We start from the raw sequence: 27777 nt of genomic DNA, 5'->3' as shown, positions 1-27777 counted from the left end.
CACATTGTAAAGCAGAAATCTCAGAAACTCGGTGCTCAGAGGCAATAGCCAGCAAAAAAAGAACCTTCCAAGATAACAATTTAATGTCAACAGTATGCATAGGCTCAAACAGAGCCTGATGCAAAACACTAAGAACAAGATTTAAAACTCAAAAGCGGAGCCCCAGATCTAAACACAGATCCTAGTCAGAGCCTTAAAGGACTTCACATCCGGAAGCTCGGCCAATCTCATGTGCAGTAACACCGACAGGGCTGATATCTGTTCCTTCAGGGAACTAGCAGATAAACCTTTCTCCAGTCCATCCTGGAAAAAAGATAAAAATTCTGGCAACCTTATACCAGGAAAAGCCACGCTCCTCACACCAGTACAAGTAAGTCCTCCAGACTTTATGGTAGATAAGACGAGTAACTGGCTTACGAACTTGAACCAGAGTGTCGATAACACTCTTAGAGAACCCACTCTTGGCTAAGACTAAGCATCTCCACACAGTCAGCCTCAGGGAATCTAGATTTTAATGAACGAAGGAACTCTGTATCAGCAGATCCCTGCAACAAGGTAACTTCCACTGAGGAGATGAGGACATCCCCACCAGATCTGCAAACCACGTCCTTCGCGGCCACAATGGAGTAATCAGAATTACTGATGCAAGCTCCTGCTTGATGCAAGCCACCAGACGAGGAGAAGCAGTAATGGAGGAAAAAGATATACGAGTCTGAACCTCCATGGTACTGCTACGGCATCTATCAATTCCACATGAGGATCCCTCAACCTCGACCCATACATGGGTAGCTTGGTGTTGAGGCGGGATGCCATGAGATCAATCTCCGGTGTCCCCCACTCGCTGCACATCTCTGCAAACACCTCGGATGGAGAGACCATTCCCCTAGGTGAAAGGATTGCCTGCTGAGGAAGTCCACTTCCCAGTTGTTCACACCCGGAATGTGGATCACCGACAGCGTACATCTGGGAGGCTCCGCCCACTGTAGTATCTGAGATACTTCTCTCATCGCCAAGGAACTTCTTGTCCCCCCCTGATCGTTTATGTAGGCAACCGAGGTTATATTGTCTGATTGGAATCTGATAAACTAGGACGAACCCAAAAGGTGCCAAGCCTTCAAGGCATTGAAGATTGCAGAGAGTTCCAATATATTGATTGGGAGGGAGGACGACTACTGAGTCCACAGTCCCAAATGGCTCCCCAGCCTGAAAGGGGATTTGAATGGTCGCTGTTCCATTGTCTCAGCGTGCATAGTTGTAAGGGTCTGAGACAGAATCTGGCAAAAGGAATGATGTCCATACAGGACACCATGAGTCCGATAACCTCCATACACTGAGCTACTGAGGGTCTCAAGGAGGCCTGGAGGGCAAGACATGCAGAAGTTAACGTGCAACGTCTCAGGTCTCTGAGGAATATTCTCATGGATATGGAGTCTATTATTGTCCCCAGGAAATTCACCCTTGTACTTGGAGTAAGAGAACTCTTTTCCAAGTTTATCTTCCATCTATGTGATTGAGAAGGAACTACGAATGTTCTTCTGCTAGACGAAAAGATGGTCCAGGTATAGGTGCTACTGCAATACCTTGTGTTCTGGCAACGGCTAGAAGAGCCCCCAGAACCTTCGTAAATATCCTTGGAGCAGTAGCTAGGTCAAATGGAAGAGCTATGAACTGGAAGTGCTGGTCCAGAAAGGCAAACCTCAGGAACTAAAAATGTTCCCTGTGTATCGGAACGTGAAGGTATGAATCCTTCAGGTCTATGGTGGTCATAAACTGTCCTTCCAGAACCAGAGGAAGGAATGACTGTATTGTCTCCATCTTTAAAGAGGGAACACTCAGAAACTTAAGGCACTTTTGTCAGGGTTTTTTCCCTGCTTTGTTTGCCATGTGCTGCTGGCAGCCATTTTGCTCACCTTTTCTTGCTGAATCTGGTGCAGTGTGTGTGATGCTGCTCATTTCCTGCACGCCCTCTCATGGCCAGACTGTTGTACATCATCCGTGTGAGACAGGTTGCAGTCTCAGAATTGAGATGTCATCACTTATTATTTAAAGGGGCTCTGTTCAGTATGTTTTGCGCTTGCATTGTCTCAGACCAGTTTGTGAGTTCCTGTGTACCAGTTCCTGTGCATTACCTGGCAAGTCTGACGTTTCCTCTGATTCCTGATCCATGTCTGGTTCCTGACTTTGCTGTTCTCCTAGTTCCTGATTCCGGCCCCTCTGACTACTCGCTTTGGTTCCTGACTTGGCTCGTCTGACTACCAGCTCCGGTTTTGACTCCTGGCTTGTTATTTGACTTGTGGTCTTTTTATTACTTTTGTTATTAATAAAGGTGTGATTATTTTGCACTTCTTGTCTCAGTCTGATTCCTGGCACCCTGACAACTTTAGGTCCAGAATTGGACTATAAGTTCCCTTCTTCTTTGGAACCACGAAAAGGTTTGAATAAAACCCCAAACCTCTTTTTGCTGTAGGTACCGGGACAATTACTCCTAGAGAGGAGAGATCCTGTACGCAACTTAAGAAGGCAGCCCTCTTTTCTGGTCTTGAAGACAGACTGGAAAGTAGAAATCTGTCCCTGGGCGGATAAGACTTTAATTCTATCCTGTATCCTTGAGATACAACCTCCAGGACCCAAGGATCCTGTACATTCTGGAACCAAGCATTTGAAAAAAAGTAACAGCCTGCCCCCTACTCGATCCAATCCAAGATCGGAGGCCACCCCTCCATGCCGATTTGTTCTCGGCAGGCTTCTTAGTCTGTTTGGATTTATTCCAGGACTAGGCTGGCTTCCAAGTACTCTTGGGCTTCTTGGACTTGGATAGGGATTGCTGCTGTTGTGATTTTTCAGAACGAAAAGAACAAAAATTAGACAATTGCCGTCCCTAAGGCCTAATTTTCTTATCCTGCGGTAGGTAGTCATATTAAACGGTCTTACCTCCAGGATCCATGCTGTGGAACAGGCACAGCCCCTCAAGTGTGACAGTCTTGCAGCAACGCTTCTGACATGGACTTCAGTGTGTAACAGCAAGCAGTGAAACTCGTCAACACTGATTGCTCAGGAGCTGTTAGGCAACAGTCTGGATGGGTTTGCAGAAAAACGTTCCCTGAATCTTCAGACACTAACTTTCATCAATACTCTCACTGAGAGGTTGACATGATTACTTAAAACTCTAGTCCTTTCTTGAAGGGAACATACCGATAACAGGACTATCCAAATCTTCTGCCACTTTTCTGCCACCTCCTATAGTAACAAAAGGCAAAGAATGACTGGGGGATAGGGGAAGTGGGAGGGATATTTAAGCTTTTTGCTGGCATGTCTTTGTCTCCTCCTGGCGGCCAGGTGTTGTATTTCCCAAGAGTAAGGAATGAAGCTGTGGACTCTCCCTATCTTAGGCATAGGCTCAAAATGAGGAAACACTAGGTTAAGACTCCAAGGGGAAGAAATAAGCCTAATAACAGATTTAATTTGGACTAAAGTCTATGTAAATGAAATTATCAGGTTAGCATAATTTATGGGGGAGGAGAGTCCACGGCTTCAATAATTACTGTTGGGAACATATACCCAAGCTCTAGAGGACACTGAATAAAACCGGGAGGGTAAAAAGGTGGACCCTAATAAGAGGGCACCACAGCCTGTAAAACCTTTCTCCAAAAAACAGCTTCCGCAAAAGCAAAAATGTAAAACTTGGTGAAAGGGTGTAAGGAGGACTAGGTAGCCACCTTGCAAATTTGCTCCATAGAGGCCTCATTCTTGAAGGCCCAAGACGAAGCCACAGCTCTAGTTGAATGAGCCATGATCCTCTGGGGAGGCTTATGTCCCACTGTCTCATAAGCCAAGCGAATCATACCCCTCAACCAAAAAGACAAAGAAGTAGCAGAGGCCCTTTGCCCCTTGCGCTTCCCAGAATACACCACAAAAAGAGATGTAGACTGTCTGAAATCCTTGGTAGCATGAAGATAAAACTTTAAGGCACGAACCACATCCAGGTTATGAAGTAACCTCTCCTTTGAAGAAGGGTTAGGCCACAAAAAAGAAACAATTATTTCCTGATTGACGTTACGGTTAGACACAACCTTGGGGAGAAACCCCAACCCAGTGCGCAGTACAGCCTTATCCGCATGAAACACCAGATAAGGAGGGTCACATTGCAAGGCAGCTAGCTCAGATACTCTGCGTGCCAATGCAATAGCCAACAGGAAGAGAACCTTCCAGTACAGAACCTTAATGTCTATGGAATGCATAGGTTCAAACTTAACCATCTGCAAAACCTTAAGGACCAAGTTTAAGCTCCAAGGTGGAGCCGACTGCCTAAAGACAGGTCTGATTCTATACAGAGCCAGAACAAAAGATTGGATGTCAGGGAGCTCAGCGAGTCTCCTATGCAACAAAACTAATAATGCCGAAATAGCGGCAAGACCCTTCTCCAAGCCATCCTGGAGAAAGGACAAAATCCTGGATACCTTCAACTTATGCCAAGGATATCCATGCTTCTCACACCAGGACAAGTAAGTCCTCCACACCTTATGGTAGATGCAACGAGTGACTGGCTTCCTTGCCTGAATTAGAGTATCAATCACACTTTCAGAAAAGCCTCTCTTGGCTAAGACTAGGCGTTCAATCTCCACGCAGTCAGCCTCAGAATACCTAGATTTTGATGCTGAAAGGGGCCCTGGGACAGCAGATCCCTGCGACAGGGTAACCTTCACGGCGGAGAGGATGACATCCCCACCAGATCCGCAAACCAGGTCCTCCGTGGCCACGAAGGAGCAATCAGAATGGCTGAGGCCCACCCCTGTTTGATGACTGCCACTATGCGAGGTAGAATAGGCAACAGAGGAAAAAATGTAAGCTAGGCTAATTCCCCAAGGAACCACTAAGGCATCTATCAGCTCTGCCTGGTCATCCCTGGACCTCGACCCGTATCGAGGCAGTTTGCAATTGAGTCTGGACGCCATGAGATCTATCTCCGGCGTTCCCCATCTGTGACAAACCTCTGCAAACACTTCGGGGTGAAGAGACCATTCCCCCGGATGGAAGGACTGTCTGCTGAGAAAGTCCGCTTCCCAGATGTCCACACCCGGAATGTGAATCAGTGAGAACGAGCAGTCATGGGACTCCGCCCAGTCCAGAATCCAAGACACCTCCCTCATCGTGAGGGAGCTTCTCCTACCTCCCTGATTGTCGATATAAGCCACAGAGGTAATGTCAGTCTGGAATCTGATGAAACAGACCGACCCCTGAGAAGGCCAAGCCTTCAGAGCATTGTAAATTGCTCGTAGTTCTAGGATGTTGATCGGAAGGAGAGACTCCTCCCTGGATCACCTTACTTGTACCATCCTGGCACCCCAAACAGCTTCCCATCCTGACAGACTTGTGTCCGTGGTCACAATCTCCCAGGACGGTCTCAAGAAGGATGTCCCCATGGACAGTTGCACCGGACGAATCCACCAAGAGTGGGAGTTCTGAGTCTGAGCATTAAGGGATATCAGCTGTGATAGAACGGAATGATCGCCGTTGGGATGACATCTATGCTTGACACCATGAAACCTATCACCTCCATACACTGAGCCACCGATGGGCTTGAGGAGGACTGAAGGGCAAGACACGTGGACGCAAGCTTCCTGTGCCGCTGATCTGTGAGAAATATCTTCATGGACATAGAGTCTATTATTGTACCCAGGAACTCCACCCTGTTGTTGGGAACCAGAGAACTCTTTCCTGAGTTGATCTTCCAACCGTGAGATTGGAGCAGAAGAGCAGCCCTTGAATGATCCTCTGTGAGGCTGAGCGACAGTGTCCTTAACTAGGATGTCGTCCAGGTAAGGCGCCACCGCAATGCCCCTGGATCTGGCTACTGCAAGCAGCGTCCTAGAACCTTTGTGAAGACTCTCGGGGCCGCCGCCAGAAACACTTTAGGTCCAGAATTGTGCGGAACGTGTCCTTCTTTGGAACCACAAAAAGGTTGGAATAGTACCCTAGACCACGTTCTGCTAGGGGTACTGGTACGATAACCCCGAGAGAGGCGAGATCTCTCTCACACTCTAGAAAGGCCTCTCTCTTCTCTGGTCTTGAAGACAGGTTTGACAGGAGGAATCTGCCCTCGGGCGGATGGGATCTGAACCCTATCCTGTAACAATGGGAGACAACCTCTAGAACCCAAGGGTCCTGAACATCTTGCAACCATGCGTCTGTGAATAGATATAATCTGCCCCCTATGTGATACCGGTGATACCGGTCGAGGGCCGCCCCTTAATGGTGATTTCGTCTCGGTGGCTTCTTGCTCTGCTCCAAGATTGAGCCGGCTTCCAAGATCCCTTGGACTGGTCCACCTTTGCGGCGGGTTGCTGGCCTTGTCCGCATGAAAGGGACGAAAAGTAGATCCTTTAGGTTTAGCCTTCTTATCCTGGGGTAGGAAAGCACCATGTCCACAGACCAAGATTTTAGCCACAGAGCCCTGCGCGCTAAAACAAAAAAACCTGACACTTTAGCATTCAGGCGAATAATTTGCATATTGGCATCACAGATGAAAGAATTGGCGATCATCAGCACCTTAATCTTCTCCAGTATCTCGTCGATGGATGTCTCCCCCTCTACCATTTCACACAGGGATCCACACATATATGTTGCATCTCCAGCGACCACCACAATAGCCGCTGCTGGCTGAAAAACAAACCCTGTGTGCTGAAACCTCTTTCTCAACATGTTTTCCATCTTTTAATCCATGGGCTCTTTAACTGACGAACTATCCTTGAGGGGAATAGTCGTCCGCTTTGCGAGCGTAGAGATAGCCCCATCCACCTTAGGGATGGTTACCCACAGCTCAAGCTGAGAGTCTGGAACGGGGAACCATTTTTTAAAGGATGAAGGGGAAAAGGAAGAACCAAATCGCTTCCATTCGTCCTTAATAATATTAGCCATCTTAACGTTAACCGGGAAAGACTGAGGTACTATCCTGTCCTCGAATACCTTGTCAAGCATAGGAAACGCAGGTTCTTCCGGTATCTTAGGTTCCGGAACCTCCAGAGTAGCAAGCACCTGCCATAGCAGAAAGCCTATAACCAGGCTCTTCCGCCGCCGGAGGTTTAGATGACATGGACTCCGACAGAGAAGGGGCCTCCTCCGAAGAGTCAGAGTGGACCTCATCATCGTATAGAGCCTCTGGATCTCCAATTGGCGAGGACAAACCCTGGGCCGGGCCAATATGATAAACCCTACGCTTGTGCTTAGCAGAACGTGGAAAGGCATGGGTCACTTTAGAAACTGCCGATTCCAGTTGGTCCGCAAAGTCCGACGGCCAACGGTTGCACCCCGGGGTGCTGCATATGCATTTGGAGATGAATATAGGGAACGCACCTCCGGGACGAAGAACCCTCAGAGGTGGATGGCTCAGTAGTACTAGACATCTGTTTACATTTAGATGTTGTAACTTTATCAAGGCATGTGGAACAAAGTTGAGCAGGCTGATCTACCAGAACCTCCTCACAATAAACACAGGAATGAGACTTTATTAAGGAAGGAGAGCCTTCCAACGTGTCGGAGTCCTCCATCGCTTGCGCGCTTGGTTAGACTAACTTTATTTATTAAAAAGGCACCTTTATACCACCAATGGCCGGGGCACTCACCACCTCCTAGAACCCGGACTACAGAAACCACTACGTCTCCTGCGCATCAGATTACGGGGAAGAATAGATAGCCACACCCAGTCACATGGAATGCCTGGCAGGACCGCCCCTGCACTAGGGAAAAATGTGACAAAAAATGGCCGTGCAAAGTTTCCGCAAGTAACCTGAAAGTTCCACACATTGCCAGAGCCTCATCTCACACATAACACAGCATTGATACAATAAACAATATCATGTATAAACCCCCCCCTGTTCAATAATCCCCATTCCAGGAATATTAGTCCTTGATTCTGTAAAGATAAAAAGGCGCCACACTGTGACCCTGTCGTCTATGTTATCATTATTAATAAAAAATGGAACGATCTTACAAGAATCTGCGCCGTGGAACAGGAACACGGCCCTTCAAGTGTGACAGGTTAGTAGCCTCGCTCCTGACATGGACTTGAGTGAAGAAAGCAGGCAGTGAAACTCGTCAACGCTGATTGCTTATGGAGCTGTTAATATGAGTCGGGATGGTTTCGCAGAAACACTCTCCCTGCATCTCCGGACTCTAACTTTCGCCCAGGCTCTCACTGAGAGGCTGACAGGACTACTTAAAACTCTAGTCCCACTACGAAGAGTACTACCCTCCATAAGAGACTACTCCGAAAATCCGGCATTCCTCTGCCATCTTCCTGTGACGAAAGGCAAAGAATGACTGGGGGATGAGGGAAGTGGGAGAGGTATTCAAGCCTTTGGCTGGGGTGTCTTTGGCTCCTCCTGGTGGCCAGGTTCTTAATTACCAACAGTAATGAATGAAGCCGTGGACTCTCCTCCCCTTTAGATGGAAATGTTGCTTTATTCAGTGCAGAGAAAACACAAGTATACACCTGCCATATCTTGAGAAATCTTTTAGACAGAACATATGAATAAAAAGTTCCTTTAAGGCATATTCTGATTCTCTTATAAAGATATAAGTGGTGGGTCTGTGAAATTTCTACATTCATTTGATTGGGATGTTCACTCAGTCTTCCATGCCCTGACTTGTAATGTAACTATCTTATCAGTAGCTGACCTTTGAGGTTATCCCACTATGTCCTACATAGCTGCTTTGGAAGATTTAAACATGTATATAAAATGTATTATTTGTGGATGATTTCTGAGGTCTCCATGCTATCATCTATGATAGACTAGAAAGACCTCCATACAGCTTGGATACCCCCTAAGGTGCCCATATTGCCTACAATAAAGGATGTTTTGCTGGGTATCATCCAGTGATCTTATTTTGGATGCCATGTAAGGTCTTAGCTATAGTTTATCTGAGAGATATCCAAAACCATCTATTATCCACTGCTTTGAAAGCTGCCAGCACCATAGACATGCTTTTAGGTTCCCATGTCAAATTTTAATAATAATAATAATAATAATAGATTGTATAGCGCACAACCTCGAACTTAATCAACTTGCGGCACTGATAAAAGGTATTATAAAATTTTATTTGTGGACAAGGTCAATTGTGTGTTATCTGTCACTGTAAAGGAAATCTGCTTAAAAAAAAAATCTTACCACATTCTCATGGATCTCCGAATTGGACACAGAAATGCTGATAGACACATCACCTAAAAGGGGAGGGGAGAGAGAAAGAAAGCAAACAGAATATGTGGATAACAAAATAACAAATGATTGAGTAAGTAGTGGTGGAAGAGCAAATAGAAAATGGAAATAAAGAGACTTAGAAAGAAAGATGGGGGTGAGATACAGGGAGTGAGAAAGTATGAATAAGTAAACAAAAAAGTAATGTGCTGTCACAGTTTAAAAAAAAAATGCTTTCATTTTTTAATATATAAATCTTTTACTACTAAAGTGTATTGTGAAAAAAGCTGTACGAATCAAAATATTAGTGTTAGGCTTGTGATCTCAAGATAAGTAAAATTACAAGAAAATGGGGCAAAATAAATAATGAAACTACACTGCAGTTTTTACTACATGCAATTTTATATAATGATATCATTGTGTTTAATGTCTCTAATAAATATTCATAGCATACACAAAAACAGTACACTAAAATTAAATATAAAAACATACGGTGCAGGCCACATCCTCCATTGGCTCCCTTTGGATTGACCGGCATTAGAGCATGCTGAATAGCGATTTCCCACATTCGAGCTGTGTCCAATCCAGCTCCACTGTTCAATATCCCGTTTCCCAAGTCAGGTGACACTGGAAGAGGCAAGTTCTCCCCCACATAATATACCACATTGGCAGTGGTGATCTCAAAACAGTGAGGGTTGGCACCAGGTGGAAGCAGGGAGAGGTTTTTGGCAGATTCGAGGCATAATATTTCTGATAGTGGAATTTCCTGCCAAATAAGATAAAGTTCAGAAGACAAACTACTAGAGACTAAGGGGCACAACAGAAAAGCATATTAAAAACATTTCTTCAAGTGTAAAAAAAACAAACAAATAATAAATATGCATTTAGCAAACATAACTAACAAGATAAGGTTTGAAAGCTTTCGGTTACAGAAACTAGAAGAGAGGAAAAAAAACAATTTATGTAAGAACTTACCTGATAAATTCATTTCTTTCATATTGGCAAGAGTCCATGAGCTAGTGACGTATGGGATATACATTCCTACCAGGAGGGGCAAAGTTTCCCAAACCTCAAAATGCCTATAAATACACCCCCCACCATACCCACAATTCAGTTTAACGAATAGCCAAGAAGTGGGGTGATAAGAAAGGAGCAAAACCATCAATAAGGAATTGGAATAATTGTGCTTTATACAAAAAAAATCATAACCACCACAAAAAAAGGGTGGGCCTCATGGACTCTTGCCAATATGAAAGAAATGAATTTATCATAAGAAATTATGTTTTCTTTCATGTAATTGGCAAGAGTCCATGAGCTAGTGACGTATGGGATAGAAAATACCCAAGCTGTGGAACTCCAGGCAAGAGTCACTAGAGAGGGAGGGATAAAAATAAAAACAGCCAATTCCGCTGAAAAAATAATACACAACCCAAATCAAAAGTTTTAATCTTTATAATGAAAAAAACTGAAATTAGAAGCAGAAGAATCAAACTGAAACAGCTGCCTGAAGTACTTTTCTACCAAAAACTGCTTCTGAAGAAGAAAAAACATCAAAATGGTAGAATTTAGTAAATGTATACAAAGAAGACCAAGTTGCTGCTTTGCAAATCTGATCAACAGAAGCTTCATTCTTAAAAGCCCAGGAAGTAGAAACTGACCTAGTAAAATGAGCCGTAATCCTCTGAGGCGGGGATTTACCCGACTCCACATAAGCATGATGAATCAAAAGTTTTAAACAAGAAGCCAAAGAAATAGCAGAAGCTTTCTGACCTTTCTTAGGACCAGAAAAGATAACAAATAGACTAGAAGTCTTTCTGAAATCTTTAGGATTAGGACACAACGAAGGGACAACAATTTCTCTACTAATGTTGTTGGAATTCACAACCTTGGGTAAAAATTCAAATGAAGTCCGCAAAACCGCCTTATCCTGATGAAAAATCAGAAAAGGAGACTCACAAGAAAGAGTAGATAATTCAGAAACTCTTCTAGCAGAAGAGATAGCCAAAAGAAACAATACTTTCCAAGAAAATAACTTAATATCCAGAGAATGCATAGGCTCCAACGGAGGATCCTGTAAAGCTCTCAAAACCAAATTAAGACTCCAAGGAGGAGAGATTGACTTAATGAAAGGCTTGATACGAACCAAAGCCTGTACAAAACAACGAATGTCAGGAAGATTAGCAATTTTTCTGTGAAACAGAACAGAAAGAGCTGAGATTTGTCCTTTCAAGGAACTTGCAGACAAACCCTTATTCAAACCATCCTGAAGAAACTGTAAAATTCTAGGAATTCTAAAAGAATGCCAAGAGAAATTATGAGAGGAACACCATGAAATGTAAGTCTTCCAAACCCGGTAATAAATCTTTCTAGAAACAGATTTACGAGCCTGCAACATAGTATTGATCACTGAGTCAGAGAAACCTCTATGACTAAGCACTAAGCGTTCAATCTCCATACCTTCAAATTTAATGATTTGAGATCCTGATGGAAAAACGGACCTTGAGATAGAAGGTCTGACCTTAACGGAAGTCGCCAAGGTTGGCAACTGGACATCCGAACAAGATCCGCATACCAAAACCTGTGTGGCCATGCTGGAGCCACCAGCAGAACAAACGAGCGTTCCATTATGATCTTGGAAATCACTCTTGGAAGAAGAACTAGAGGCGGAAAGATATAAGCAGGTTGATAATTCCAAGGAAGTGACAAACATCCACTGCTTCCGCCTGAGGATCCCTGGATCTGGACAGAAACCTGGGAAGTTTCCTGTTTAGATGAGAAGCCATCAGATCTATTTCTGGAAGCCCCCACATCTGAACAATCTAAAGAAACAAATCTGGGTGAAGAGACCATTCTCCCGGATGTAAAGTCTGGCGACTGAGATAATCCGCTTCCCAATTGTCTATACCTGGGATATGAACCGCAGAGATTAGACAGGAGCTGGATTCCGCCCATGCAAGTATCCGAGATACTTCTTTCATAGCCTGAGGACTGTGAGTCCCACCTTGATGACTGACATATGCCACAGTTGTGACATTGTCTGTCTGAAAACAAATAAACGATTCTCTCTTCAGAAGAGGCCAGAACTGAAGAGCTCTGAAAATCGCACGGAGTTCCAAAATATTGATTGGTAATCTCGCCTCTTGAGATTTCCAAACCCCCTGCGCTGTCAGAGATCCCCAGACAGCTCCCCAACCTGAAAGACTCGCATCTGTTGAAATCACAGTCCAGGTTGGACGAAGAAGAGAGGCCCCTTGAACTAAACGGTGGTGATTTAACCACCAAGTCAGAGATAGTCGAGTATTGGGATTTAAGGATATCAATTGTGATATCTTTGTATAATCCCTGCACCAAAGGTTCAGCATACAAAGCTGAAGAGGTCTCATGTGAAAACGAGCAAAGGGGATTGCGTCCGATGCTGCAGTCATGAGACCTAAAACTTCCATGCACATAGCTACTGAAGGGAATGATTGAGACTGAAGGTTCCGACAAGCTGAAACCAATTTCAGACGTCTTTTGTCTGTTAGAGACAAAGTCATGGATACTGAATCTATTAGGAATCCCAAAAATGTTACCCTTGTCTGAGGAATCAAGGAACTTTTTGATAAATTGATCCTCCAACCATGTTTTTGAAGAAACAACACAAGTTGATTCGTGTGAGATTCTGCAGAATGTAAAGACTGAGCAAGTACCAAGATATCATCCAAATAAGGAAACACCGCTATACCCCGCTCTCTGATTACAGAGAGAAGGGCACCGGGAACCTTTGAGAAGATCCTTGGAGCTGTTGCAAGGCCAAAAGGAAGAGCAACAAATTAGTAATGCTTGTCTAGAAAAGAGAAGCTCAGGAACTGATAGTGATCTGGATGAATTGGAATATGAAGATAAGCATCCTGTAAGTCTATTGTGGACATATAATGCCCTTGCAGAACAAAAAGCAAAATAGTTCTTAAAATCACCATCTTGAACGTTGGTATTCTTACATAACTATTCAAAATTTTTAGATCCAGAACTGGTCTGAAAGATTTCTTTTTCTTTGGAAAAATGAACAGATTTGAATAAAACCCCAGACCCCGTTCCAGATATGGAACTGGCACAATTACCCCAGATGACTCCAGGTCTGAAACACATTTCAGGAAAGCCTGACCCTTTACTGGGTTCACTGGAATGCGTGAGAGAAAGAACCTTCTCACAGGCGGTCTTACCTTGAAACCTATTCTGTACCCTTGAGAAACAATGCTCTGAATCCAATGATTTTGAATTGAATTGATCCAAACATCTTTGAAAAATCAAAATCTGCCCCCTACCAGCTGTGCTGGAATGAGGGTCGCACCTTCATGCGAACTTGGGGGCTGGTTTTGATTTTCTAAAAGGCTTGGATTTATTCCAGACTGGAGAAGGCTTCCAATTGGAAGCCGTTCCTTTAGGGGAAAGGTGAGGCTTCTGTTCCTTATTCTGATGAAAGGAACGAAAACGGTTAGCAGCCCTAAATTTACCCTTAGATTTTTTTTATCCTGAGGCAAAAAACTGCCTTCCCCCCAGTGACAGTTGAAATTATAGAATCCAACTGAGGACCAAATAATTTATTACCTTGGAAAGAAAGAGATAGCAACGTTGACATAGAAGTCATATCTGCATTCCAAGATTTAAGCCATAAAGCTCTTCTAGCTAAAATAGCTAAAGACATATACCTGACATCAATTCTAATGATATAAAAAATGGCATCACAAATGAAATTATTAGCATGTTGAAGAAGCTTAACAATGCTATACACATTATGATCTGGTACTTGTTGCGCTAAAGCCTCCAACCAAAAAGTTGAAGCTGCAGCAACATCAGCCAAAGAAATAGAAGGCCTAAGAAGATTACCTGAACATAAATAAGCCTTCCTTAGAAAGGATTCAAGTTTCCTATCTAAGGAATCTTTAAAAGAAGTACTATCTGCCATAGGAATAGTAGTACGTTTAGCAAGAGTAGAGATAGCCCCATCAACTTTGGGGATTTTTTCCCAAAACTCCAATCTATCAGCCGGCAAAGGGTACAGTCTCTTAAACCTTAAAGAAGGAGTAAATGAAGTACCCAAACTATTCCATTCCCTAGAAATTACAACTGAAATAGCATCAGGAACTGGAAAAACCTCTGGAATAACTACATGAGGTTTAAAAAACGAATTGAAACGTTTACTGGTTTTAATATCAAGAGGACTAGACTCCTCCATATCTAATGCAATCAACACCTCTTTTAGTAAACGAATAAACTCCATCTTAAATAAATATGAAGATTTGTCAGTGTCAATATCTGAGGCAGAATCTTCTGAACCAGATAGATCCTCATCAGAGATAGATAAATCAGAATGTTGGCGGTCATTTAAAAATTAATCTGATTTACGAGAAGTTTTAAAAGACCTTTTACGTTTATTAGAAGGTGGTGTAACAGACAGGGCCTTCTGAATAGAATTAGAAACAAATTCTCTTACATTAACAGGAATATCCTGAACATTAGATGCTGAAGGAACAACAACAGGTAATGGATTATTACTAATGGAAATGTTGTCTGCTTTCGAAAGTTTATCATGACAACTAACACAAACTACAGCTGGAGGAACAGTTACCACAAGTTTACAACAAATACACTTAACTTTGGTAGAACCGACATCAGGCAGCAGCATTCCAGAAGTAGATTCTGATACAGGGTCTGATTGTGACATCTTGCAATATGTAATAGAAAAAACAACATATAAAGCAAAATTATCAAATTCCTTAAATGACAGTTTCAGGAATGGGAAAAATGCAAACAGAATAGGCCTCTGGAAACCAGAAGCAAAAAGAAACAAAGACTTAAATAATGTCAAAAAAACTGGCGCCAAGTATGACGTCCAGAATTGACAAAAAATTTTAGCGCCAAAAACGTCTGCAACAAACACGAGCGTCATAGATGACGCAACTACGTGAAAACTCTCTGCGTCAACTACAACGCCGGAAAAGACATAATTAACGTCAACAAACGTAATTCTCGTGCCAAAAAAGTCTCGCGCCAACAATGACGCAATAAATTCTAGCATTTTTTGCACCAGCAAGCCTAACAGCCCGCAATTTAGAAAGAAAAGTCAAATTTGAAAAATTTTCAGGTAAGAAAAAAATGTATTCATATGCATTTCCCAAAAATGAAACTGACAGTCTGTAAGAAGGAAATATACTGATTAACCTGAATCATGGCAAATATAAGTATAAAACATATATTTAGAACTTTACATATAAAGTGCCAAACCATAGCTGAGAGTGTCAAAAATAAAAGACATACTTACCAAAAGACACTCATCTACATATAGTAGATAGCCAAACCAGTACTGAAACGAGAATCAGCAGAGGTAATGGTATATAAGAGTATATCGTCGATCTGAAAAGGGAGCTAGGAGAAGAATCTCTACTACCGATAACAGAGAACCTATGAAATAGATCTCCGATAGGATGACCATAGCATTCAATAGGCAATACTCCCTTCACATCCCTCTGTCATTCACTGCACTCTGAGAGGAAAACCGGGCTTCAGCATGCTGCGAAGCGCATATCAACATAGAAATCTAGCACAAACTTACTTCACCACCTCCATAGGAGGCAAAGTTTGTAAAACTAAATTGTGAGTGTGGTGGGGGGTGTATTTATAGGCATTTTGATGTTTGGGAAACGTTGCCCCTCCTGGTAGGAATGTATATCCCATACGTCACTAGCTCATGGACTCTTGCCAATTACATGAAAGAAATGGAGATTAAAATTATACTTAAATAAAATACTTTTACTTATATAACACATTTGCTTCTTTCAATTCATGGCAAGAGCCCATATGTACACATGAATCATCCCATTCGAGATGTCCACCAGAAGGAGGCAAAACACCTCTACATTCCAGACCATTTCAACATCCCATGTACCAGTATTCCTCAGATATACATAGCCAAGCAGCGTAGGAAAGCTAGAAAAAACATAATTTATGTAAGAACTTACCTGATAAATTCATTTCTTTCATATTAGCAAGAGTCCATGAGCTAGTGACGTATGGGATATACATTCCTACCAGGAGGGGCAAAGTTTCCCAAACCTCAAAATGCCTATAAATACACCCCTCACCACACCCACAAATCAGTTTAACGAATAGCCAAGAAGTGGGGTGATGAGAAAAAAGTGCGAAAGCATAAAAAATAAGGAATTGGAATAATTGTGCTTTATACAAAAAAATCATAACCACCACAAAAAAGGGTGGGCCTCATGGACTCTTGCTAATATGAAAGAAATGAATTTATCAGGTAAGTTCTTACATAAATTATGTTTTCTTTCATATAATTAGCAAGAGTCCATGAGCTAGTGACGTATGGGATAATGACTACCCAAGATGTGGATCTTTCCACGCAAGAGTCACTAGAGAGGGAGGGATAAAATAAAGACAGCCAATTCCGCTGAAAAATAATCCACACCCAAAATAAAGATTAAATGAAAAAAACTGAAATTATAAGCAGAAGATTCAAACTGAAACAGCTGCCTGAAGTACTTTTCTACCAAAAACAGCTTCAGAAGAAGAAAACACATCAAAATGGTAGAATTTAGCAAAAGTATGCAAAGAAGACCAAGTTGCTGCTTTGCAAATCTGATCAACCGAAGCATCATTCCTAAACGCCCAGGAAGTAGAAACTGACCTAGTAGAATGAGCTGTAATCCTTTGAGGCGGAGTTTTACCCGACTCGACATAAGCATGATGAATTAAAGATTTCAACCAAGATGCCAAAGAAATGGCAGAGGCCTTCTGACCTTTCCTAGAACCGGAAAAGATAACAAATAGACTAGAAGTCTTTCGGAAATTCTTAGTAGCTTCAACATAATATTTCAAAGCTCTAACTACATCCAAAGAATGCAATGATCTCTCCTTAGAATTCTTAGGATTAGGACACAATGAAGGAACCACAATTTCTCTACTAATGTTGTTAGAATTCACAACCTTAGGTAAAAATTTAAAAGAAGTTCGCAACACCGCCTTATCCTGATGAAAAATCAGAAAAGGAGACTCACAAGAAAGAGCAGATAATTCAGAAACTCGTCTGGCAGAAGAGATGGCCAAAAGGAACAAAACTTTCCAAGAAAGTAATTTGATGTCCAATGAATGCATAGGTTCAAACGGAGGAGCTTGAAGAGCCCCCAGAACCAAATTCAAACTCCAAGGAGGAGAAATTGACTTAATGACAGGTTTTATACGAATCAAAGCTTGTACAAAACAATGAATATCAGGAAGATTAGCAATCTTTCTGTGAAAAAGAACAGAAAGAGCAGAGATTTGTCCTTTCAAGGAACTTGCAGACAAACCTTTATCCAAACCATCCTGAAGAAACTGTAAAATTCTCAGAATTCTAAAAGAATGCCAGGAAAAATGATGAGAAAGACACCAAGAAATATAAGTCTTCCAGACTCTATAATATATCTCCCTAGATACAGATTTATGAGCCTGTAACATAGTATTAATCACAGAGTCAGAGAAACCTCTTTGACTAAGAATCAAGCGTTCAATCTCCATACCTTTAAACTTAAGGATTTGAGATCCTGACGGAAAAAAGGACCTTGCGACAAAAGGTCTGGTCTTAACGGAAGAGTCCACGGTTGGCAAGAGGCCATCCGGACAAGATCCGCATACCAAAACCTGTGAGGCCATGCTGGAGCTACCAGCAGATCAAACGAGAATTCCTTCAGAATCTTGGATATTACTCTTGGAAGAAGAACTAGAGGCGGAAAGATATAGGCAGGATGATACTTCCAAGGAAGTGACAATGCATCCACTGCTTCCGCTTGAGGATCCCTGGATCTGGACAGATACCTGGGAAGTTTCTTGTTTAGATGAGAGGCCATCAGATCTATTTCTGGAAGTCCCCACATTTGAACAATCTGAAGAAATACCTCTGGGTGAAGAGACCATTCGCCCGGATGTAACGTTTGGCGGCTGAGATAATCCGCTTCCCAATTGTCTATACCTGGGATATGAACCGCAGAAACTAGACAGGAGCTGGATTCCGCCCTTACCAGAATTCGAGATACTTCCTTCATAGCCAGAGGACTGTGAGTCCCTCCTTGATGATTGATGTATGCCACAGTTGTGACATTGTCTGTCTGAAAACAAATGAACGATTCTCTCTTTAGAAGAGGCCATGACTGACAAGCTCTGAAAATTGCACGGAGTTCCAAAATATTGATCGTTAATCTCACCTTCTGAGATTCCCAAACCCCTTGTGCTGTCAGAGACCCCCAAACAGCTCCCCAACCTGTCAGACTTGCATCTGTTGAAATTACAGTCCAGGTCGGAAGAACAAAAGAAGCCCCCTGAACTAAACGATGGTGATCTGTCCACCACATCAGAGAGTGTCGTACAATCGGTGTTAAAGATATTAATTGAGATATCTTTGTGTAATCCCTGCACCACTGGTTCAGCATACAGAGCTGAAGAGGTCGCATGTGAAAACGAGCAAAGGGGATCGCTTCAGATGCTGAAGTCATAAGACCTAGAATTTCCATGCATAAAGCTACCGAAGGGAATGATTGTGACTGAAGGTTTCGACAAGCTGATATCAATTTTAGACGTCTCTTGTCCGTTAGTGACAGAGTCATGGACACTGAATCTATCTGGAAACCTAAAAAGGTTACCCTTGTCTGAGGAATCAATGAACTTTTTGGTAAATTGATCCTCCAACCATGATCTTGAAGAAACAACAAGTCGATTCGTATGAGATTCTGCTAAATGTGAAGACTGAGCAAGTACCAAGATATCATCCAAATAAGGAAATACCACAATACCCTGTTCTCTGATTACAGACAGAAGGGCACCGAGAACCTTTGTAAAAATTCTTGGAGCTGTAGCTAGGCCAAACGGTAGAGCCACAAACTGGTAATGCTTGTCTAGGAAAGAGAATCTCAGAAACTGATCTGGATGAATCGGAATATGCAGATATGCATCCTGTAAATCTATTGTGGACATATAATGCTCTTGCTGAACAAAAGGCAGGATAGTCCTTATAGTTACCATCTTGAATGTTGGTATCCTTACATAACGATTCAATATTTTTAGATCCAGAACTGGTCTGAAGGAATTCTCCTTCTTTGGTACAATGAAGAGATTTGAATAAAATCCCAGCCCCTGTTCCAGAACTGGAACTGGCATAATTACTCCAGCCAACTCTAGATCTGAAACACATTTCAGAAATGCTTGAGCCTTCGCTAGGTTTACTGGGACACGGGAAAGAAAAAATCTCTTTGCAGGAGGCCTTATCTTGAAGCCAATTCTGTACCCTTCTGAAACAATGTTCTGAATCCGGAGATTGTGAACGGAATTGAACCAAATTTCTTTGAAAAACATAATTTATGCTTACCTGATAAATTTATTTCTCTTGTAGTGTATCCAGTCCACGGATCATCCATTACTTATGGGATATATTCTCCTTCCCAACAGGAAGTTGCAAGAGTCCACCCACAGCAAAGCTGCTATATAGCTCCTCCCCTAACTGCCATTACCAGTCATTCGACCGAAAACATGCAGAGAAAGGAAAACCATAGGGTGCAGTGGTGACTGTAGTTTAATGGAAAAATTACCTGCCTTAAAGTGACAGGGCGGGCCGTGGACTGGATACACTACAAGAGAAATAAATTTATCAGGTAAGCATAAATTATGTTTTCTCTTGTTAAGTGTATCCAGTCCACGGATCATCCATTACTTATGGGATACCAATACCAAAGCTAAAGTACACGGATGATGGGAGGGACAAGGCAGGTACTTAAACGGAAGTTACCACTGCCTGTAAAAAACCCTTTCTCCCAAAAATAGCCTCCGAAGAAGCAAGGTATCAAATTTGTTAAATTTGAAAAAGTATGAAACGCAGACCAAGACTCCGTCTTGTAATCTGTTCAACAGAAGCCACATTTAAAAAAGGCCCAAGTGAAAACCACAGCTCTAGTAGAATGAGCTGTAATCCCTTCAGGAGGCTGCTGTCCAGCAGTCTCATAAGCTAAATGAATTATGCTTTTTAACCAAAAAGACAGAGAGGTTGCTGAAGTCCTTTGACCTCTCCTCTGTCCAGAATAGACAACAAACAAGGTGAATGTTTGATGAAAATCTGTAGCAGCTTGTAAGTAAAACTTTAAAACACGAACCACGTCCAAATTGTGTAATAGACGTTCCTTCTTTGAAGAAGGATTAGGATACAAGAATGGAACAACAATCTCTTGAGTGATATTCTTGTTAGATACCACCTTAGGTAAAAACCCAGGTTGGTACACAGGACTACCTTATCCGTACGGAGAACCAGATAAGGAGAATCACATTGCAACGCAGATAACTCGGAGACTCTATGAGCCGAGGAAATAGCTACCAAAAAGGAACTTTCCAAGATAGAAGTTTGATATCTATGGAATGAAAAGGTTCAAATGGAACTCCTTGAAGAACCTTAAGAACCAGCTTTAAGCTCCATGGCGGAGCAACATTTTTAACCACAGGCTTGGTTCTAACCAAAGCCTGACCAAATGCCTGAACGTCTAGAATACCTGCCAGACGCTTGTGCAAAAGAATAGACAGAGTAGAAATCTGTCCTTTTAAAGAACTAGCTGACAACCCTTTTCTCAAAATCATCTTGCAAAACTGCCACAGCTGAGCTGTGGATTACCTTCCCTATAACTGTTTCTATGCAAAATTTAAGCCAGCCATGTCGAAAAATTAGGCCCCAATAAGTTTTATCACCAAACATATGTTAAAAAACGATTAAACATGCCAGCAAACGTTTTAAAACACATTCTTATAAGAGTATGTATGTCTATTAATAAGCCTGATCCATTCGCTATCACTGCATTTAAGGCTTTACTTACATTACTTCGGTATCAGCAGTATTTTCTTAGTCCTTAGAAAAATATATTACTGCACATACCTTAGCATATATCTCTATCAATCAGCCTGGTACCAGTCGCTTTCACTGCATTTAAAGGCTGTACTTACATTACTTCGGTATCAGCAGTATTTTCTTAGTCAATTCCATTCCTTAGAAAAATATTACTGCACATACCTTATTTGCAGGAAAACCTGCACGCCATTCCCCCTCTGAAGTACCTTACTCCTCAGAATGTGTGAGAACAGCAACTGGATCTTAGTTACTTCTGCTAAGATCATAGAAAAAACGCAGGCAGATTCTTCTTCCAAATACTGCCTGAGATAAACAGCACACTCCGGTGCCATTTAAAAATAACAAACTTTTGATTGAAGAAATAAACTAAGTATAAAAAACCACAGACTCTCACGACCTCCTATCTATGTTGAGACTTGCAAGAGAATGACTGGTAATGGCAGTTAGGGGAGGAGCTATATAGCAGCTTTGCTGTGGGTGGACTCTTGCAACTTCCTGTTGGGAAGGAGAATATATCCCATAAGTAATGGATGATCCGTGGACTGGATACACTTAACAAGAGAAAAACGTAATCTGCCCCCTACCAGCTGAGCTGGAATGAGGGCCGCACCTTCATGTGGACTTGGGAGCTGGCTTTGGTTTTCTAAAAGGCTTGGATCAGGCTTTTGTTCCTTGTTGTGACGAAAGGAACGAAAACGATTATTAGACCTAAATTTACCTTTAGATTTTTTATCCTGTGGTAAAAAAGTTCCTTTCCCTCCAGTAACAGTTGAGATAATAGAATCCAACTGAGAACCAAATAATTTATTACCCTGGAAAGAAAGGGAAAGCAGAGTAGACTTAGAAGACATATCAGCATTCCAAGTTTTAAGCCATAAAGCTCTTCTAGCTAAGATAGCTAGAGACATATATATGACATCAACTCTAATGATATCAAAGATGGCATCACAAATAAAATTATTAGCATGTTGTAGAAGAATAATAATGCTATGAGAATTATGATCTGTTACTTGTTGCGCTAAAGCTTCTAACCAAAAAGTTGAAGCTGCAGCAACATCCGCTAAAGATATAGCAGGTCTAAGAAGATTACCTGAACACAAGTAAGCTTTTCTTAGAAATGATTCAATTTTCCTATCTAAAGGATCCTTAAAGGAAGTACCATCTGCCGTAGGAATAGTAGTACGCTTAGCAAGAGTAGAGACAGCCCCATCAACCTTAGGGATTTTGTCCCAAAATTCTAATCTGTCAGATGGCATAGGATATAATTGCTTAAAACGTTTAGAAGGAGTAAAAGAATTACCCAAATTATTCCATTCCCTGGAAATTACTTCAGAAATAGCACCAGGGACAGGAAATACTTCTGGAATAACTACAGGAGATTTAAAAACCTTATCTAAATGTTTAGATTTAGTATCAAGAGGACTAGAATCCTCAATTTCTAATGCAATTAGGACTTCTTTAAGTAAAGAACGAATAAATTCCATTTTAAATAAATATGAAGATTTATCAGCATCAACCTCTGAGACAGAATCCTCTGAACCAGAAGAACCATTATCAGAATCAGAATGATGATGTTCATTTAAAAATTCATCTGAAAAATGAGAAGTTTTAAAAGACTTTTTACGTTTACTAGAAGGAGGAATAACAGACATAGCCTTCTAAATGGATTTAGAAACAAAATCTCTTATGTTATCAGGAACACTCTGAATATTAGATGTTGACGGAACAGCAACAGGTAATGTAACAGTACAAAAGGAAATATTATCTGCATTAGCAAGTTTGTCATGACAAACAGTACAAACAACAGCTGGAGGAACAGATACCAAAAGTTTACAGCAGATACACTTAGCTTTGGTAGCTCCAGCACCAGGCAGCGATTTTCCAGAAGTATCTTCTGACTCAGCTTCAACGTGGGACATCTTGCAATATGTAATAGAAAAAACAACATATAAAGCAAAATTGATCAAAATTCCTTAAATGACAGTTTCAGGAATGGGAAAAAAATGCCAGTGAATAAGCTTCTAGCAACCAGAAGCACAAAATAATGAGACTTAAATAAAGTGGAGACAATAGTGACGCCCATATTTTTTTAGCGCCAAAAAAGACGCCCACATTATTTGGCGCCAAAAATGACGCCACATCCGGAACGCCGACACTTTTGGCGCAAAAGAACGTAAAAAATGACGCAACTTCCGGCGACACGTATGACGCCGGAAACAGAAAAAAAAATTTGCGCCAAAAACGTCAGCGCCAAGAATGACGCAATAAAATGAAGCATTTTCAGCCCCCGCGAGCCTAACAGCCCACAGGGAAAAGTCAAATTTTTAAGGTAAGAAAAAAATGATTTATTCATATGCATTATCCCAAATATGAAACTGACTGTCTGAAATAAGGAACGTCGAACATCCTGAGTCAAGGCAAATAAATGTTTGAATACATATATTTAGAACTTTATATAAAAGTGCCCAACCATAGCTTAGAGTGTCACAGAAAATAAGACTTACTTACCCCAGGACACTCATCTACATGTAGTAGAAAGCCAAACCAGTACTGAAACGAGAATCAGTAGAGGAAATGGTATATATAAGAGTATATCGTCGATCTGAAAAGGGAGGTAAGAGATGAATCTCTACGACCGATAACAGAGAACCTATGAAATAGACCCCGTAGAAGGAGATCACTGCATTCAAATAGGCAATACTCTCCTCACATCCCTCTGACGTTCACTGCACGCTGAGAGGAAAACCGGGCTCCAACCTGCTGCGGAGCGCATATCAACGTAGAATCTAGCACAAACTTACTTCACCACCTCCATAGGAGGCAAAGTTTGTAAAACTGATTTGTGGGTGTGGTGAGGGGTGTATTTATAGGCATTTTGAGGTTTGGGAAACTTTGCCCCTCCTGGTAGGAATGTATATCCCATACGTCACTAGCTCATGGACTCTTGCTAATTACATGAAAGAAACATAAATTATGCTTACCTGATAATTTAATTTCCATTTGTACAAGGAGAGTCCACGGCTTCATTCATTACTTGTGGGAAATACAGAACCTGGCTACCTGGAGTAGACAAAGACAGCCCAGCCAAAGGCTTAAATACCTACCCCACTCCCCTCATCCCCCAGACATTCTTCCGAAGGAACAAGGAACAGTAGGAGAAATATCAGGGTAGAAATAGTGCCAGAAGAAAAAGCAAAAGAAAATTTAGGTCCGGGCGGGGGACGTGGACTCTCCTCGTACAGATGGAAATTAAATTATCAGGTAAGCATAATTTATGTTTTCCATCTTAATACGAGGAGAGTCCACGGCGTCATTCATTACTTGTGGGAAACAAATACCCAAGCTCTAGAGGACACTGAATTAAAACGGGAGGGTAAAAACAAAATTTATGCTTACCTGATAAATTTCTTTCTTTTGCGATGTACCGAGTCCACGGATTCATCCTAACTTGTGGGATATTGTACTTCCTGACAGGAAGTAGCAAAGAGAGCACCACAGCAGAGCTGTCTATATAGTTTCCCCCTTAACTCCACCCCCTAGTCATTCGACTGAAGGCCAAGGATGAAAAGGAGAAACTATAAGGTGCAGAGGTGAGTGAAGTTTACATAAAAAAATACTATCTGTCTTGAATAGACAGGGCGAGCCGTGGACTCGGTACATCGCAAAAGAAAGAAATTTATCAGGTAAGCATAAATTTTGTTTTCTTTTGCATGATTTACCGAGTCCACGGATTCATCCTAACTTGTGGGATACCAATACCAAAGCTTTAGGACACGGATGAAGGGAGGGACAAGACAGGAACCTAAACGGAAGGCACCACTGCTTGCAAAACCTTTCTCCAAAAAATAGCCTCCGAAGAAGCAAAAGTATCAAATTTATAAAATTTTGAAAAGGTATGAAGCGACGACCAAGTTGCAGCCTTACAAATCTGTTCAACAGAAGCATCATTTTTAAAAGCCCATGTGGAAGCTACCGCTCTAGTAGAATGAGCTGTAATCCTTTCAGGAGGCTGCTGTCCAACGGATGATGCTTTTCAGCCAAAAGGAAAGAGAAGTCGCCGTAGCCTTTTGACCCCTACGCTTTCCAGAAAAGACAACAAACAAAGAAGATTTTTGACGAAAATCTTTGGTTGCCTGCAAATAAAATTTCAAAGCACGAACCACGTCCAAGTTGTGCAACAGACGTTCCTACTTACAAGAAGGATTAGGACACAGAGAAGGAACAACAATTTCTTGATTGATATTCCTGTTAGTAACAACCTTAGTTAGGAACCCAGGCTTGGTACGCAAAACTACCTTATCAGCATGGAACACAAGATAAGGAGAGTCACATTGTAATGCAGATAGTTCAGAAACTCTTCGAGCTGAAGAGATAGCAACTAGGAAGAAAACTTTCCAAGATAAAAGCTTAATATCTATGGAATGCATGGGTTCAAACGGAACCCCCTGAAGAACTCTAAGAACTAAATTTAGACTCCATGGTGGAGCAATAGGTTTAAACACAGGCTTAATTCTAACTAAAGCCTGACAAAAAGCCTGAACGTCTGGAACATCTGCCAGACGCTTGTGCAACAAAATAGACAGAGCAGATATCTGTCCCTTTAGGGAACTAGCTGATAATCCTTTCTCCAATCCCTCTTGGAGAAAAGACAAAATCCTAGGAATCCTGATTTTACTCCAGGAGAAGCCTTTGGATTCGCACCAAAAAAACAATTTATGTAAGAACTTACCTGATAAATTAATTTATTTCATATTGGCAAGAGTCCATGAGCTAGTGACATATGGGATATACAATCCTACCAGGAGGGGCAAAGTTTCCCAAACCTCAAAATGCCTATAAATACACCCCTCACCACACCCACAATTCAGTTTAACGAATAGCCAAGCAGTGGGGTGATAAGAAAGGAGTAGAAAGCATTAACAAAGGAAATTTGGAAATAATTGTGCTTTATACAAAAAATCATAACCACCATAAAAAGGGTGGGCTTCATGGACTCTTGCCAATATGAAAGAAATGAATTAGTTCTTACATAAATTATGTTTTCTTTCATGTAATTGGCAAGAGTCCATGAGCTACTGACATATGGGATATCAATACCCAAGATGTGGATCTTCCACTCAAGAGTCACTAGAGAGGGGGGGGGGGGGGAATAAAAATAAAAACAGCCATATTCCGCTGAAAAAATTAATCCACAACCCAAAAAAATAAGTTTATTTTCATTTTTGAAAGAAAAAAACTTAAACCAAAAGCAGAAGAATCAAACAAACAGCTGCCTGAAGAACTTTTCTACCAAAAACTGCTTCCGAAGAAGCAAATACATAAAAATGGTAAAATTTAGTAAATGTATGCAAAGAGGACCAAGTTGCCGCTTTGCAAATCTGATCAACTGAAGCTTCATTCTTAAAAGCCCACGAAGTGGAGACCGATCTAGTAGAATGAGGTGTAATTTTGAGGCGGGGCCTGACCCGACTCCAAATAAGCTTGATGAATCAAAAGTTTCAACCAAGAAGCCATGGAAACAGCAGAAGCCTTCTGACCTTTCCTAGGACCAGAAAATAAAACAAATAGGCTGGAAGTCTTCCTGAAATCTTTAGTAGCTTCCACATAATATTTCAAAGCTCTTACCACATCCAAAGAATGTAAGGATCTCTCAAAAGAATTCTTAGGATTAGGACATAAGGAAGGGACAACAATTTCTCTACTAATGTTGTTAGAATTCACAACCTTAGTTAAAAATTGAAAAGAAGTCTGCAAAACTGCCTTATCCTGATGAAAAATCAGAAAAGGAGACTCACAAGAAAGAGCAGATAACTCAGAAACTCTTCTAGCAGAAGAGATGGCCAAAAGAAACAACACTTTCCAAGAAAGTAGTTTAATGTCTAAAAAATGCATAGGTTCAAATGGAGGAGCCTGTAAAGCCTTCAGAACCAAATTAGGACTCCAAGGAGGAGAAATTGACTTAATGACAGGCTTAATACGAATTAAAGCCTGTACAAAAACATAATTTATGTAAGAACGTACCTGATAAATTCATTTCTTTCATAATAGCAAGAGTCCATGAGCTAGTGACGTATGGGATATACATTCCTACCAGGAGGGGCAAAGTTTCCCAAACCTCAAAATGCCTATAAATACACCCCTCACCACACCCACAAATCAGTTTAACGAATAGCCAAGAAGTGGGGTGATAAGAAAAAAGTGCGAAAGCATAAAAAATAAGGAATTGGAATAATTGTGCTTTATACAAAAAAATCATAACCACCACAAAAAAGGGTGGGCCTCATGGACTCTTGCTAATATGAAAGAAATGAATTTATCAGGTAAGTTCTTACATAAATTATGTTTTCTTTCATGTAATTAGCAAGAGTCCATGAGCTAGTGACGTATGGGATAATGACTACCCAAAATGTGGATCTTTCCACGCAAGAGTCACTAGAGAGGGAGGGATAAAATAAAGACAGCCAATTCCTGCTGAAAATAATCCACACCCAAAATAAAGTTTAATGAAAACATAAGCAGAAGATTCAAACTGAAACCACTGCCTGAAGTACTTTTCTACCAAAAACTGCTTCAGAAGAAGAAAACACATCAAAAATGGTAGAATTTAGGAAAAGTATGCAAAGAGGACCAAGTTGCTGCTTTGCAAATCTGATCAACCGAAGCTTCATTCCTAAA

The 27777-nt window shown here is 41.5% G+C and overlaps 1 protein-coding gene across 1 annotated transcript in view; it reads right to left on the bottom strand.

Moving 5' to 3' along the window:
* PRKD1 (protein kinase D1) overlaps positions 1 to 27777 on the bottom strand; it is a 503446-nt gene that overhangs the window by 84911 nt on the left and 390758 nt on the right. Inside the window, 2 exon segments of the mRNA XM_053697941.1 lie at positions 9165 to 9217; positions 9684 to 9957. Coding sequence (XP_053553916.1) covers positions 9165 to 9217; positions 9684 to 9957 — 327 coding nt within the window.

The sequence above is a fragment of the Bombina bombina genome, chromosome 1 (assembly GCF_027579735.1).
Source record: "Bombina bombina isolate aBomBom1 chromosome 1, aBomBom1.pri, whole genome shotgun sequence".
In the NCBI taxonomy this organism is placed as follows: domain Eukaryota; kingdom Metazoa; phylum Chordata; class Amphibia; order Anura; family Bombinatoridae; genus Bombina; species Bombina bombina.
The sequence above is the reverse complement of the archived record's forward strand: the minus strand, read 5'-3'. Positions and strand labels throughout refer to the sequence as shown.